The sequence below is a fragment of the Bombus vancouverensis genome, chromosome 11, assembly GCF_051014615.1.
Source record: "Bombus vancouverensis nearcticus chromosome 11, iyBomVanc1_principal, whole genome shotgun sequence".
NCBI lineage: Eukaryota > Metazoa > Arthropoda > Insecta > Hymenoptera > Apidae > Bombus > Bombus vancouverensis.
Window position 1 is genome coordinate 10916245 of NC_134921.1, and position 15859 is coordinate 10932103.

General features: G+C 42.4%; 1 protein-coding gene across 1 annotated transcript; it reads right to left on the bottom strand.

The window, feature by feature from the left end:
• Window positions 1–4034: 4034 nt before the first annotated feature.
• LOC117154734 (uncharacterized) lies at window positions 4035–7077 on the bottom strand. The gene is made up of 7 exons (XM_033329976.2): window positions 6977–7077; window positions 6680–6854; window positions 6431–6617; window positions 5920–6154; window positions 5693–5846; window positions 5402–5563; window positions 4035–5251 (listed from the first exon to the last, which is right to left on the bottom strand). Exons 2-7 carry the CDS (start codon window positions 6731–6733, stop codon window positions 5096–5098), a joined length of 948 nt encoding a protein of 315 aa, XP_033185867.2. The 5' UTR covers window positions 6734–6854; window positions 6977–7077; the 3' UTR covers window positions 4035–5095.
• Between the last annotated feature and the right edge of the window lie 8782 nt (window positions 7078–15859).

Below are 15859 nucleotides of genomic sequence, written 5' to 3' on the forward strand. Positions count from 1 at the left end.
TGGAAATCCGGTAGTTTCACGGTAAGAAGAGGCGTTTTGTATCTCGTAAACTTGCACTTAACGCGAGCTGATATTCTCGTTTGGAGACGTCATATTTAAGCGAGTTTATCACGAGAAATTATTAGATAATCGTGGACTTAGAAACTAGTTATATAGCGTTGAAGTGGTCACCACTTCTAAGAAAACTCTACATCTGGTCTTTTTAGTTTTCTCAAGCACTGAAGCCATTGACAGCGTGTAGACAAAAGATTGCGACGAGGGCAGACCATAAACAGTAGATAGGCGACGTTGGCTTCGGGGTTTTCGGGATTTACTCGGGATGGAAAACTGTCAAACACATCGGTTTATCAATATTCGCGGCTGATTCGCGAATTATAATTTCTTACGAGGAACCATATCTCGCTCAGGGACTAAAGCCGCCGCGTGATCACGAGATATTCGATTCTCTATGAACATTTAGCGAAATATACAGCCATGGTTACACAATATCTTTGGTAACGTGGAAAGTGTCGCGTTTCATGACCAGTTTTCAATCGTAATACTTCTGCGGCTATAGACCAACTACGTTAATGAGATCTTTGTAACGGGATGCGTTTCTTGCCTTGATACTGGTGCTGCTTTACGGAGAACAATAATTACCATCAACCGTATCATTCGTTAGATAACGAACTATAGAAAAACATAACGAATATCGAAATAATATGAACGAAATCGTCATGTTGTAGTATTTACCGCGCGATAAAATTACTTTCTAGCAAGCAATTTTCGATCGAGATTTTTAAAAAACCGGGGCTTTCAGAAGAAATTTTATGAGACTAGGATTACGACACATCGTTTCGATAAGTTCAGGTTGCATCACGTCACATTACGACTACATACTGATATACGTTGTTAATGAGTAGTCGGAGCTCACGGTACTCTGCGGCTTACCGCATGGATACCTTCATCAACTTTTTGATAGCTGCTGAGATCCGCTATAATAATACCGATGATGATGATGATGATAATGATGACAATAATAATATCATCAACAACAATAATAATAATGGTAGTATCTAATCGTAACACGAGCAATATTTTTCTGCAATGAACTTTCTAATCGTTCGTAACTAAGCGTAATTCCTGTACCGTGATCCGTGTATATTTAACAACGAGCATTAAACGACCATTAACTTTATAGATGTTTTTTACGCTCGGGTGCTGGGAAAAAGGTTAAGAACCTGATATAGCCATAAACTCAGGTATCGCGAGCAGCAAAGGAATATACAGAACTTTCGTTTTTTAACCAGGGTAAGAACTTTCGTTGTCTTTAAATGTAACAGGCTGTCTTCTCCTTCGTTCTTGCAACAAGATGGATTTATCACGTTTATCTTATATACGGTCCTCGTGTAAAGGCAATGGAGCCGTCGCTTTTCCCTTTTACGTTTGAAATATCGATGTCCGAAATGCGCCATCTCATCTATATTTACTCTAATTATACTTGTTTTATTTCACAAATTCTATCAACTCGGATAATATTGTTTGTGATCGTAAAATCGATCGCGCAATAAACACGAATTACGTAAGAGTAGAAAACTCGTCGTAGCCTCAGCGACGAATGCACTGCTCTGATTTATATTTTCATGGATCGATGTTAGGGTGTTTGGCGCGCGTTGAGGACAATCTATACGTATCTCTCGGTGACCGCTCTTGCGTATAACGCGGTAAACGAAGACACGCGAATGTGGTTAGATACTCGACTGAAATTCTAGATCCACGCGTGTTTTCCTGGATTATAAATTATTCCGTTCTTCGGAGAAAAGTCGACAGATTTTCATCATCAATTTAGAAAATATAGGCATTGGTCGAGATTCGTCTTTTTCGTTCGCGATTACCATTGCCCCGAATGTAAAACTTGGTCCACTCTCGGAAACACTCGATTATATTGGATGGAATAGAACAATATACGTATACGTAGTAAACGTTCCTTGACAACAATGGTCCCAGTCATTTACCATAATGTCACATTGTTTCCGAGTAGCATGCTCATGGAACACACCCACGATTCTGTTTTACCAGATGGTAAAAAACGGATACAACAGATAAAGCGTACAGCTTTGATGATTATTATAAAATCATTTTCCTTTCTACCGTGCCACAAATCTTGATTTAAAGCAGCGTTCCAGCATTCAGAGACACTCAATTCTTGTCATTCTGAGAACGATAGTACAGTTCAAAATTATATGTTGCATACAACGACCTGAGTGTATTTAGCGATACGTGCGTTTTAATTGATATATATATATATAGGTCTGATAAACGGTTCGATTTGATATCGTAACGATAAAGTGCAATCGTGTTCTTAAGTATTATATCACTGATATTAGATAATTCAATACCAGACTATAGATAGATCTATATACCAGACTATATTTTTAAAGAAACGTTAATGAAAAAAATTTATTAATAACATTTTTCTATAATAACATTAGTCAAACTACGCGAGAGACGTCTCAGTACCTCCGCGTATTCGCGGCGGGAATATGATTTACCCTCGACTTTACAATTTGCTCGTTTCAAGTCCAACCGAGAAACGAACAATTTTTTTAACCGATTTATCTTGTACTTGTTTCTATCTCGTACCGTAAATCTTAAAAAGGAATGCATCGGTCTTCGAAGTTCGCGTTGTAACGAGAGAAACGATCGTTGGAATCCTTTCCACGGAGATCTTCTGCGAACGATAGCAATCCAGTGTATACAGGTTGAAAATAGAAAAAACTTTTTTCATCCTAAAGTACGGAACTGGATTTTATCGAACATGGCGAAATTCGGAGTAAATTATGCAATCGTCTTTTCCCGTTGCGATTGTCGTCTTCCTAGAGAGATTGTTCGTCTTGTTAACCGCCTCCACGAGCTACCGCGGTATCGCGGATATATCCACTCGTAGAATTGCGAAGCGGAAAGATCGCAAAGAGGGAGAGAAGGGAAGCGAACTCATCGTTAACTCTAACGGTCCCTCTGGATCTCGGTAGTCCCGTCTCTCTATGATCTCATGACCACGATCTTTGTGCTTTTCCTTAGATTCAACGACGCTTCTCTTCCTCTTCGACCGATCTTTCAAATTTGCCCTTCGATTCTATTCGCGATGTACGTTCTCATTTTAATATCAAACGCCTCGAAACTTTTTCTAGACAAAATTATAACGTCGAGGAATATAATAATTATACGTTTGCAAGAAAAACCCGATATAAGGTATATTTAATAGATAATATAATAAAGTAAAAATCCAAATCGAAATGAATTTAATTATAGCTTATCTCGTAGGATATAAATTTTGTTTTATCTCTTATCTAGTTTTCTCGTTCCTTCGATGATCCTTCTCTTTCCGTCCGCTTATTTTTCCTCTCGTACGGCTCCTTGGTGTTTTACACGCTACGTAATCAGAGTCGTGACTACCGTTCGTTCGCACGATGGAGCCACACGAGGGATTTCGTTCGAAGCTGTTATGGATGGAGCGAAGCTTAACTCCCGATCAACTATCAACCAAGATCATAGGTTAGTTGGGGTCGGTACTCGTTTAACGCTCTTACCTTTGCCTAGATGTACTGACGGATATCTAACACATCGGCTTAAATGGGAAAACCGTTCTTAGATGTATTCCCTTCCTGACATTTTCTATTTGCAAGCAAAGAGAACGAAAGGAAATGTTCTTACAAATTACCGATTCCATCCTCTTCTTAACGAATAACAAATAATTTCAATTTATAACTGCTTAACGGTCGTAAGAATTTAATACCGTGAGGTACTGTCAGCATTTCGACATTAATGGCGTAATAACGTCCATGAGCGTTGCTTTATGACACCACGTCTAATGATTCGTAGTTAGATTATAGGAGCACCAGCCGATCACGAAGATGAAAAGTACAGTGACGAACAAAAGTATCCGCACCGAACGTTTCTCTACGAGATATCGTACGGTAAACGTAGTTTTTTAAACGTTTTAAAACATCTTTTATCGGCTCCAGTTAGACTATGATATAATTCCTTTCCTTGTGAATTTTATACCGTCTCAACAATATCTAGAAGCAACACAATCTCTTTTGCGATACCGTTCTATAGCTGTATACGACTATACCAGTTACCATGATGTGCACTGACACTCCCTCTATCCAGAGAAAGATTTGCCGCTGCATTTATCGTGGGAATAGAAGAATGGACTCGGTGTTTGAATTCTGCATATCCCTCAACTAGCCACGTTTTATTTCCCCATTTACGTTTCATCCGTTATAATATGACGATTTATCACCGTAAAAATGTATAAGATGGTAATTCGAGAAAGGGATTTTTAAATACGATATTAACCTATATGGTATGACAAGTGTTGCTCACGTTAGTTGAATACGAAACGATCGAAGAACGCCAAAACATAAATGGACGCGTGCAGCATGCGTTTGTCGGTAAATGATTAATAATTCTATCGCGTCCGATGGCTGGTTCCTCGTAAACTCGTTTCACTGGAAACACCGTAACGCTGATCCTCTGTATCCCTATACGTTTCGCAAACAATCTTTGTTCGACGACTAAAAAAAAAAAAAAACGTTTCTATTGCGAAATCCATCGCTATTAAAATTTGTACGATCGAAATTGCACCGATATCGGTCTCGCTACAAGCCGGGCTAGATCCTAGATATTAACGTTCGATAGTATTACTTGGTCGTAAAAAGTGTTTGACGTTTTATCTGGCGAAGTAGGTTACGCTATTACTCGGTGGAAAAAAGTCGATGGAGCGAATGGTGACTGCAGGTCGGGTGGTGCAATCTCGGCGAAGTAAAAATTCCGTAGCCTGCGCCTGCGTTCCCTTCCTTGGCACGAAGTTTAAATGTTAGCTACAATAGCGTGCCATGTCAGCTGAATCGTGTCGAAACAAACGGGCGAGAGGTTCGACCGACGGACCTTCTATTCGAGTTAAACCTGCTGTACAGTTTGCATTAATGTTCTTTGGAAAACTATACAGAGCGAAATGTCTAAATCGCTTATCCGAAGGGAATTAGTGGATGCATTAAACCGAATCTGTGTTTCCTCCGCTCGACATTCGCTGTAACTGGCCATTACGTTGTTATTCTTGCCGTTTCTCCGAATCGAGATCGCGAATTTTATCGTAGTTCTTTAAAGTCTCGTACAGAATAATGTAATTATCGCGGAGCTGAACTAATCGGTGCCATAAGTTAGCGTGAATCACATCGTTAGGTTTCGACTCCGCCTCGGCCATTACCTAACGGAACAGCGAGAGTTTCATTAACAAGGTTGAAAGTGCAATTGAAAATCGTTGTTACGATCGCGTTGATTCGAAAGCGAAATTAACGCGTTCTTCGCTATATCGCGGCAGAGGTAGGCAAGAGTTACAATTAACTGTAAGGATTACTTTGTCGGTGGTCCGTCGTCCGCGATTCACTTGAAGGTACTTGAGATGAAAGAACAGCTCGTAAGCCCAACAGTCGATGGTTTCAGTGTTACGAGTTGCATTCGTTAGTTCGATCGGAGGCGATGTAGCGGTCAAAGCAATTGCTTGTAGCCAGCGTTTCAACTGAAGTAGATTTGTACACATTTTGTTTCATCGAAGAGACAGAGAGAGAGAGAGAGAGAGAGAGAGAGAGAAAGAGAGAGAAAAGGAAACGCGTAATTGCAAGTGCAAGGAATTTATGAGAATCCTTACGGTCGTAGTGTCGTTAATGAGTTTCACTACAGCAGGTCTCATGATATCGATAAGTTTCCCAATAATCGTGGTGTCTTTTTTTACCGTAGTCACGTAAGTCGAAAGAGAGCTATTCCAATTCGGCGGTCCACATTGTGCGTTTTTCAACTCTCGCCTTTATAAAAAAAAAAAGTATCCTTTAGTTTGCTCTTTCCGCTTAATTTCTAGTACTTCTCGTTTGTACCTACTTTTGAAAGAATGTTGGAATTATGTTGTCCATGATGTACTGTGACGGAGTAACGACGATTTTCTTTGTACATGTCACCAAGCTGCTGACTATAAATGCTAAAAGTTGTCCAAGCGGTCCAGGTCTTCGACGTACGTTACAACCTGTTATACCTCGCGATCGATAGTATTTTCTTTTACAGATTCCATGTCGCGATCGATTGCGATCGCACATCGAGAGAGAGTAGTAACTGGAAACTGCGGGAATCAGCGCAAAAGTCCATTACGCGCGTACACGTGACTCGTATTTTCATCGACCCTTAAAGGCTATCACGAGTAAAATTTCACCCCGTGAGAATTTCGTTTTAGTACTATCAATCGTGTAATAATACCACCGAAAACGACGATGTTGTTTACTCTTCGCGTAGTATCGCGAACAACGATAAAAGATTCGATTCCATTTGGTTAAACCTGGTTAATTTCTCGATCGAAATGAATTTTCACCCGTGACAGCCTTTAAGGGTTAATAATTACCGCCGAAGTCTGAGATGCTACTTAGATCGCAATTTTTCGCGGTGGAAAGCGTAGATTGGCACTTGACTTCCCGATCGATCGCAGGTTCGTTGAATTTATTATTTCTAACAGATTCCGGCATGTACTCGTTGACGAAGTTATTCAATTCGATGATCTTGTTTGGAAATGTTTCTAAACAATTAAAAGCCTACACGGAAATACAGTAAATGGTATAAGGGTTAAGTAGAAAGGGATTGTTGTATTTCGTACTTCTTGATGAAGACGCTGGAGACACGAGGCCTCGCCACCTATCTCGGAAGTCATCACGATGTTTCGCAAATAGTTGGCTAATAGTCGTAATTGAATATCTCACGTAAATTTGGACCAACGTTCATCTTGGCATCCCCGTAGGGTGAAAACCAGCGACCACGATTATCGGACTAACCTGCAAAGAATTCGGAAAATTTTCGACAATGAACGATCGCGATCTCCATCGTGGTTATAGGTATGAATATAAGTACGAATGTACGTGAATCGATGCTAGCGAACTTATTAATTTTTCCTTACCTCGGAACGAAGTTACTGTTTTATCTGACCGTGATAAACTTGTCGTGAGATATACACTTGATATCCTTTTCTACGTGGCTCCCATTTGCACAGATTTTTCGAGAACGGATCTACGAAAGAGTCAAATGTAAAAAAAGAGCATCTACGACTCGTAACATGTAAAACTATATAAAATAAAACGCAAAGCGGAATAATAAACGAAATAAATCAGTATTTAAATTCCATTTCTATAGACGTACTCGTAAAAAAAAATATGAAATTACATAAAAATTCGTAGCCCGATAATGATATTTCAAGGGAGAGTGTTGAACGAACAACGTTTAATAGCATATTTTTCATAGCGTTGAAAAGGTAGCTGATAGATTCCACAACAGGTATCACGCATGTGGTCGTGTTATTACGACCACGAGTCTGTTTTCTACGAAACAGAGGCTCAAGATAAATAGTGTAACGAGCGATTCGCTGTGCGGTGTATAGAATGTATTCAAAAGCAGACGGTTAATGAGAATGCAATGGGCGCCTTAACTCCACCTAACATCGGCGAGCTGGAAACGGATGTGCTTCCAGATTTTTCCTAATTAAGATGTGGCCGGTGCAACTCCATTACGTAAAGCAACCATCTTGATTTACCGTTCGACTCGACGGCGATCCGGCTGCAACAAAACCTTTATGGTCACGAGAGAATTGGAAGGACTCGAAAAGGTCCGCGGCTCTTGTTCTACCTCCTTCTTCTTCTCTTTCTCTTTTCTTCTCCATGCTCTGGTTAGTCGTCTTCTTCTTCTTCTTCTTCTTCTTCTTCTTCTTCTTCTTCTTCTTCCATGTCTTCCTCTCCTCCGCTGTTCTTTCCCTTCCTTTTCTTTTCGTTTCTTTACGTTCGTGTCCGTAAGTTTTGCGGAGGTGCCGAGGTGAGATCTCCTCAAAGATCTACCTACGATGCACGACCACTATTACTGGCACTGGCAAGGGTTGCCTGGAATGTGATGCAAATTTTATACGAATCAGTTACAGCGCGGACCGTCCAATACCTCTACGAATCTAAACCTTTGATAGGCTCGGTTAAGATCGTTGAATGGCAAGTGGCGATCTTCGGTATAAAAGCAACAGTTTTCATAGGAAAAAAATTCTTCGGGTCTTATTGGAAGTTTTACAAGAAGATAGATAATACAGCAAAAAGATTGCGCTATCTGGAGTGTAAAGACTGATACGGATGTCGGCGGCTGACAGTGTGACCAAAGACGGCCTCGAACAGAATGAGAAGTGGAAGGAAGGAAAAGAAAAACAAGGAGAACAGCCAGAAGAAGAAGAAGAAGAAGAAGAAGTCAGGAGGTATCACGGCCGAAGACATTTCTATGCGCGCCCACTGTCAGCGAAGATAACTTACGACTTGGCGGAATGGTAATGACCGTGGCAGACATTCCGTCCTGTTGCAGATTTAATAGACTCGTCCTGATAGGGGGGTACGAAACATGTCACCGCTCGTGACCAACCGAGTCGAGCCAATGATTTATCTCGATGGACACGTCTTGTCAACACCATCACGATTTTGAATCCCAACCGGGCTACGGAATAGATTCGCTATCTTATGGCATTTCTTATCTCATGTTCCGAAATACCGATGTCATTCACCAGATCAGTTTTCGTAATGTCCTCCGATCCTTTTTAGAATAGACTATACACAGGGACTATACATATTCGATCCTATCGTCGAACATTTCTGCAAGTAAAAAGTAATTCTTATATTTGAATTTAATTATAAGAAATTTAAAAATACCTAACCAAGTACGTAGATTGCGATAATTATAGGTAGTAGACGAAGCAACGTTTGCCAAACAGGTATCTATCTGGTGATTAAAGTACAAGGCGTAAAAACGAATATCACTGGTTGAAGAATCCACTGGTCCGACCAAGATCCGCTTAATCTCTTTGCGATGTAAAATCTTGTTCTTTCACGATCGAGTTCTTACGAAGACGTCTGCCATTTTTAATTCAATTAACCTGTGGCTATCCGTTCGCAGGTTTGTATAATACGCGCGATCAGTCGGTAAATAACGTTAAATGATTCGATCGCGTATTTGTGCAAAGTACGTAACACGTTGATAGCCGAGCAGGCAGCAGCTCTAATGCAACGTGTTAGCTTACTGGAGCACGCGATCCTGTTGGAGTAATCGTCATTTGCCGCCGTGTACGTACCATCTTATGTATTTCTTCGCGTAATCGCATGCAACTTACTTACATTTACGTACACGCGTGCAAACACAGATACAGCGTGACCCGTTCAGTGAAAGCAGATTACAAAGATATATTTAAATACAAGAAGCACACTTATGCAGGATTTGGTATAAAACCAAACTAATCGTTAATAATTATGGTCTTTTTATTCCCGCTCATAAACAAGGTAATTGTTAACGATAAAAGCGGTCCGAGGACTGCGATTATAAAAAATGGCGATAAACGATGATGTTTGTTAGAGACACGAGTAATTTACTTCGCGCAGTAACGAGGTCGACGGGGACCAGCGTAAACCTCAATAAAGATAAACTTAGCCCGGCTGCTAAATAGCTATATTTAAGCTCGCGTCTCTTTGTTCGTAAGATTGTCGTACTTACTTAATCGGATTGTTCCGAACGCTACGGACACGGTGTAATTCATGAAACGAATGTGAATAGATTTCATAATAGGAGAAACTCTTTAGTTGCTTTCTAATGGATTCTAGCCAATGAACCGACGTTGTAAAGGGATTTTCGAGTTCCTTTGTTCGTGTCTCCTATTATACCGGCAATTTTCTTAATTCGAACCACACGCCTGTAGAAGGCAGAAAGAGGGAGAGGTAGGAAAGAAGTTAAACGATTTATCGTTGTCGCAATCGCGTTAATTGAGTTGGCACTGAACGCGTACGCGTTGACTCTCGATGAAGCACACGTCGCTCGGTCATGGAAGATTAAAGATAACACACGCGCGTTTGGCGTAGCAACAGTTGGGTTAGGTTTTTCCATGGAATCCGGCAATGCTACGTTTCGTCGTCGAGTTAAAGGACTGACGTAACGAGACGTGACCTGCAACTCGATAAACATAGGTCTTTGAAAACAACGGAAGTTGGACGTGGTCGAACATTGACAGCGATCGGTAAGAAGTCGATACTGTTCTACCGTACACGAGTATAAGTGCGACTGGGAGGTATTAGTATTAAACGAAGAACAGGATGTATAGATTACGGGACATCCTTGTAGAGTAATAAGTTTACCGTGACGTGAAAAATAAAGGGGAGAGATTTAACCGAGTTAGTTTATAGTCTCTTGATTATACCGACCCGAGGCGAGTAGTAGCGCGCGTGTTTCAGAACGGCCTTAGTCCGACCATCTGTCAGCACATCTGCTGTTAGCGAACGATTAGATCATTTCTCGATACCTTTTCATGCTGCAATTACCTTTTCGCAATGTATTACGCATTTGTATCGAAAGATTTATCGACGCGTCGATCCGTGAATCTTCGAATAGGAAAATCGTTAACACTGTTTTGGTTTCTATCGTTGCGCCGATAAGCAGCCGCATGACTTATTATAGGAGGAGCGTTAATACGATGTAAAAGCCAGCCACGGATGAATAACTGGAGGCAGACCAAGGCGAAGATTGGTATGTCGTGAGCTTGCCGTAAAGTTGCAGCGGTGTAACGCCGTGGCGAATCTCCTAGCACCTATCTGAAATGGCATCTGGATTTTTGCAGACACTCGTGTCCTGCGAGCCGCGATATCGCGTATTCACGGTACGTTAGAGGCTCTGCTTCCACGCAGTGTCTTGCACGCTAATTACAACGTATCCGCGGCTGAGATTGAATGCGGGCGATATTTCATATAGGACAGAGCGCTCTTGCTTGCGCAACAACGTCTAATAACGATTGCGAAAGCGATACGTAAGCGAGGTTCCCGTAAGGGGATCGAGGCCGAAGAAAGTACATGCAGTCTGCTTCGTCCGTACAGAGAAAAAGGAGAAACGTATAGTGTCGCGCGATACCGAAACCGCATTATTCGCCGGATAAAGGACGATTCGAAGCTTCCTTTTGCCATTAAAACTTGATAACACGTGTCCTATCTTTTGTATTCGTATATAGCTCGTTTGTGATCGTTCTACCTCCGATTTTCTATACGATTCGACAATATAATTGCCGTAATTAAGGAATCGTTGGACGCGAACAACTTACACAACGAAGTAAACAGCAAGACGTCGCGTTATGTATGTAGAAAACTCACGACCGAGAACAGAGGCACGATCGCAATTGGTAGTGCATGTGCCTTTCTAATTTTCGCATGGCGCAACACGCGGTTCTTCCTCTCAAGACCGAGCCGATTAGCATTTCTGGCTAATCGCGTTTCTACGAATTTAACTTAATTCCTACCACCTTCTAGATGATATGCACGTTAGGCGCGGCAATATTTCAATTTCGATTCACTATTCATTCGATGATCGAGCAAAAGGGCATATCGAACGTATCAAAGACTAATGGCTTCCGCGACAAAAATATTTTTGCTTTCTTTCTTTTCTTATAGACTCTCGTAAAAGAATATTTAATTTCTATTCGATACAGTGCAAAAAGATTTTCGCAATATGGCGATCAGATTTTACGTGGTTCGTCAGCTTTCTCATTGATGATTCTTTATTGCGACTCTTGTTTGCTGGCGAGATTCGTCTTGATGGGCCTGCGATTTCAAGCCACCTTTATTATAGTCGAAGATCTAGTTTTCTCCGGCTTATCGCGCGGCAACCATCTAAACGTTGTTGTCACGTAAGACCCATCGGGTAGAGATCCACTTACGACGGATGCGCGAACTCGTCCGAGGCATTGTGCACACCATGCGGGATAACCTGGACCTTATACGAGGCTGATTAACTCGAGGAACGTTCTTATTATCAGCGAACGAAACTACGTTACGGGTTTGCCGAAGCATAAACGTGAGTCGCGTTCGTGCTCGGTTCCGACTTTTATCATCGATATCTCGAAACGGTCGAGCCTTGATTTATCATTATGATCGTCTCGATATCAACGACACGGCTTGCCAATGTCGGGAAGTCGTTTCTTTTCGGTAGATAATTCTAAGACATATTTCTCGTTATCGCGGAAGAAGTTAATGGCCAGACGCGAAAAGTTCACGCGCAAAATAATCATCCGTTCCGCATTCCACCCTGCACGATTTCAGACGATGGTAGACGTGATTCGTGGAGGGTAAAGTTTTGGGACGCGGGATACGAGGAAAGGTACTCATTTGCGTGTCCAAAGTGACGCAGCCGCGGAACACGCTCACCCAGAAGCAGGAACATCGTGTTCCTGCCATTACGGTTATTGCGAGCCGTGACAGAGGCATTTAGATTCAGCTGGAATGCAGCTCTGTAGCCGCAATAACAGGTAGACGTAAGGTAGTAACCAGTAGGAATCTCGCTTAAGGGGGTCGGTGTCTTTTCCTGTCTTTTCTTTGCTCTCTTTCTACATAGAATCTCGTGATTCGAGTGATTCGTGTGATTCACTTTCTACAACAATTACAGCAATGCGTTCCTTCCGCTCGGGTAGCATTTCAGATCGAAAAGATAACATGCCGTAGAAATATATCTTGAGAAATGGTATAGCCTTTGTATACAAGATCGAAAGCACGAAACTATAAATTTACGCGTTAGAAATGCCCGATTTAAATAGGATAAATGCGTGCAAGTGGTGGAATATAATTCTTTACGGATTCAACGCACGGCATTCCTTTAAAACACGACGTAAACATTATGATACGATAATATACGATATAAATGACAAATGCACTCGGTGGAGCGCGCAGGCCGCTAATTATGCAGATTGGCACCTAACGTAATGCTCGTTAATTAACCGCATTGCCTATTTTATATGTTCAGGTGGGACGGAAGGACGGCCGGGCACGGCGCCATATTGCCACACCGGAGCTGCCTACGCTTTAAGCAATGTCGTGTGAAACGGTGAGTCGTTTACGATTTATTGCAAAACCACGCGCGAGATTGTACGCTTCGAACATTCGTGTCTTTCGGTTATCGAAAAATATATTACTTTCGATGATGGGTACGTGGCTCGATGAAACGTCAAATTTTCCCCTCGTTGGTGAGATTATTTCAAGACTTTGAAGGATCGGCAAGGATTTACGATACAACCGTGAATTCATTGTCCTCGAAGGATCGAAAGGTCGGGCACGAAGGTCGAGACTCGATACCGCGATGACCTCTTTGATCGTGGCTCGTCTTCGGAGGTCGAACGGTTCGTAGGCGTTCCAGGAAGTCGCGATGATCCTCGAAGCCGTGTATGAGCGTGTTGCACATCCCTCCGGTACTTAAATCGCTCCTCACCTATGCTTGATAAAAGCCTAGGTTCCAGTGACGTTTATCGTCGGTGCATATACCTTTAAACGCATACGAGCGTACAGTCTACAGTCTACGATAAGAGTTTGCGCTACCACCGTCATCATCGTTTCCTAACATCGGTAATTTATACTCCATTGTAAGCCCGTCAAGTCCTGACGTCTTCATCCACCAAGGGTGTCTTCGATAATCGCGGTATCCACGCCCACGCGAACGTATCCCACTCTGTCTTTTCATCGGTATACGCGTGCTATTCAATTAAAACGACCATGACTGAGAACATTATCATCGGACATTAACTTTTTTCACTTTTTCATGGGTACGAGTTATTTCCCCGTAGGAAATTATGGCTACATAATGCACAGAATGTTCTCTATCCGGTTCAAAATTCAATTAAACGCGTACGTGATCGCAAAAACAAACGAACGAACGTCTCTCTCGTAACAGTGGATTCGTAGCATTACTTATGGCGCGGCTTGCTTTTGTCCCTCGTCTTTTCTTCCAAGAACGCCGGTTCGTGTTATGCCAGACATGGTTCAGGGCGTGCCATCCACGTGGAGACGCGACTATGGGTTTGACGAACCTTGATAGCCTCTTCTCTCAGAAAGGATATCCGATTCGTGAGCCGATGAATTAGGAATTTGCATTAGCCGATGAAATAGCACGCGTATGTACGTATACTGTACTATTAGCGCTCGATCACACCCGCAGCTCTATCAAAAGGGCAAAAGATATTGAACGTTCCGATGACCAGGGACTGTATCGTATCGCGATCTCCTCGCAACACGTATAAATTCCGTGCTCGCGTGTATCTCTGTTCTACCTGCAACATCTCTATTCTTCGCGGCAACATCGATAGCCTGAAAAACGTTTTATTATACAGCCGATTGTTCAAAGAAGGGACAACACTCTGGAGAAAAAGACGAAGCGTTTGTCTCTCGTCGACGCGGAGTCACGTGCCGAGATAAGTGCTCCTCAATTTGGAGACAATCGAATTCCTCCTCTGCATACAATTCTCGGGGTAACGGTGAGACGCAACGCGTGACATCACGTATCCCCAGCTGGGTGACCAAGGTAGCTTGCTAAACAGGTGGCCATTTATTTTCTTCTCTCATTTCTTCTGTTTACCCTGCATCGATGTACTCGCGCCACGAACACGAGAAAAAGGCAGCCGTTTTCCTTCCCTCCGCAGAAAAGCGATAAATTTCCTAATCCTTCCTTTTTCCAAGTTCTAACGTTACGAAACGGACGATACGTGTATAACGTTGCCCTTTCTATAACTCAGGTTAGGAGAAGGTGAGCAGCGCGCGATGGTCGTTTTAAAATCTCTCGGGGTGGTGTTGGCGAAAAGAACAACCACCCTCGTGAAGAACGTCGATTTGCAGGTATAACGTGCGGCAAAGCCTCGTGTAGGGTTTTAATTACTTTAGACAAATTCGAAACCGGAGACTCTCGCGACGCTGGTGGCCCTCTCGTGTTACCTTGGCTCGAAGACTCGCGCTTGTTAGGTACCCGCCACGCGGTGGTATGCACTGTTGTCGGTGGTATACGCTGCTGTCGAGACGTTGACTGGTTTATTTGGTGGTATCTTAAGTCTTTGCCTGCTGGCAAAATTGAAAATCGAGGATGCGCTTCTATACGCCCTGGTAACGCGTTACCACGGATCGTGTTTCCCGATAAATCGCTCTTCGATCGATGCTGCGCTGCCTGTCTTCTCTCCTAACAATTTTTTTAGCCACGCGGGAACGTCGAAATAATTGCTATGCTAATCGGAGCTGCTGATTTATCAATGGCTTACTTTGTGGATCGATGGCACGTGGTAGAACGTAGATTCGCTTATTTGTTTATCGCGCCACTTGTACACAGCGTATGAGAATGTAACGTTGCATTACCATTGATTACTCGTTTGATCGTTGCATTATACAAACATGAAACGCGATGTCCCGAGTAAAATTACAACGGCGACCAGTCAGCAAATACTTCGTATCAGGATTTAGGGATGTAACGTAAGATTCTGTAGACACGTGGCTCGAGTTCATCCCGTGTAACACCAGGGTGATGCCGTAATAGAGTATCGGTCTGATCATCTTTACCCAATGATTCGTTGGATCCCGAAGCCGTGTATCTTTTATTACCCTTGCAAATAATTTTTGCAAATTCTCGGATCCTTATCTTGTACGTCTTCGCTGTAAAATCGATCGATTAATGGTTTCCTTGAATCAATTATCGCGTGTTCTATGAAACCATGTGTTCTAATGCTTCTCAGCGGATGTATTATGCATGCAGGTTTATGTTCAACGTACGATAGGAAATCTGGCGAGGTTTTTAAAACGAACAAGTTCACGTCATTTTGCGAGAAGTCTCGGATACCTCGAAGGAACTGACGTAATGCAGCTTCGAAGTTGTCTGTATCTTTGTGTCACGTTCCCTTGGGGCGAAAATCACTCGTTCACTTTCAAATATGCAAATCACTGCGCGCGTTATGCGTCAGTGAACAGAGGAATTTCGAGCGGAAGGCTTGCGA

Excerpts from the sequence above, each read along its gene's own strand:
- LOC117154734 (XM_033329976.2), bottom strand. The coding sequence starts at position 6,733 with ATGACTTCCGAGATAGGTGGCGAGGCCTCGTGTCTCCAGCGTCTTCAT. Across the intron at positions 6,155-6,430 it reads TAGCATCTCAGACTTCGGCG|TTTCCAGTTACTACTCTCTC; the intron begins GTAATTATTAAC and ends TGATTCCCGCAG. Across the intron at positions 5,252-5,401 it reads GACGACGGACCACCGACAAA|GTAATGGCCGAGGCGGAGTC; the intron begins GTAATCCTTACA and ends CTGTTCCGTTAG.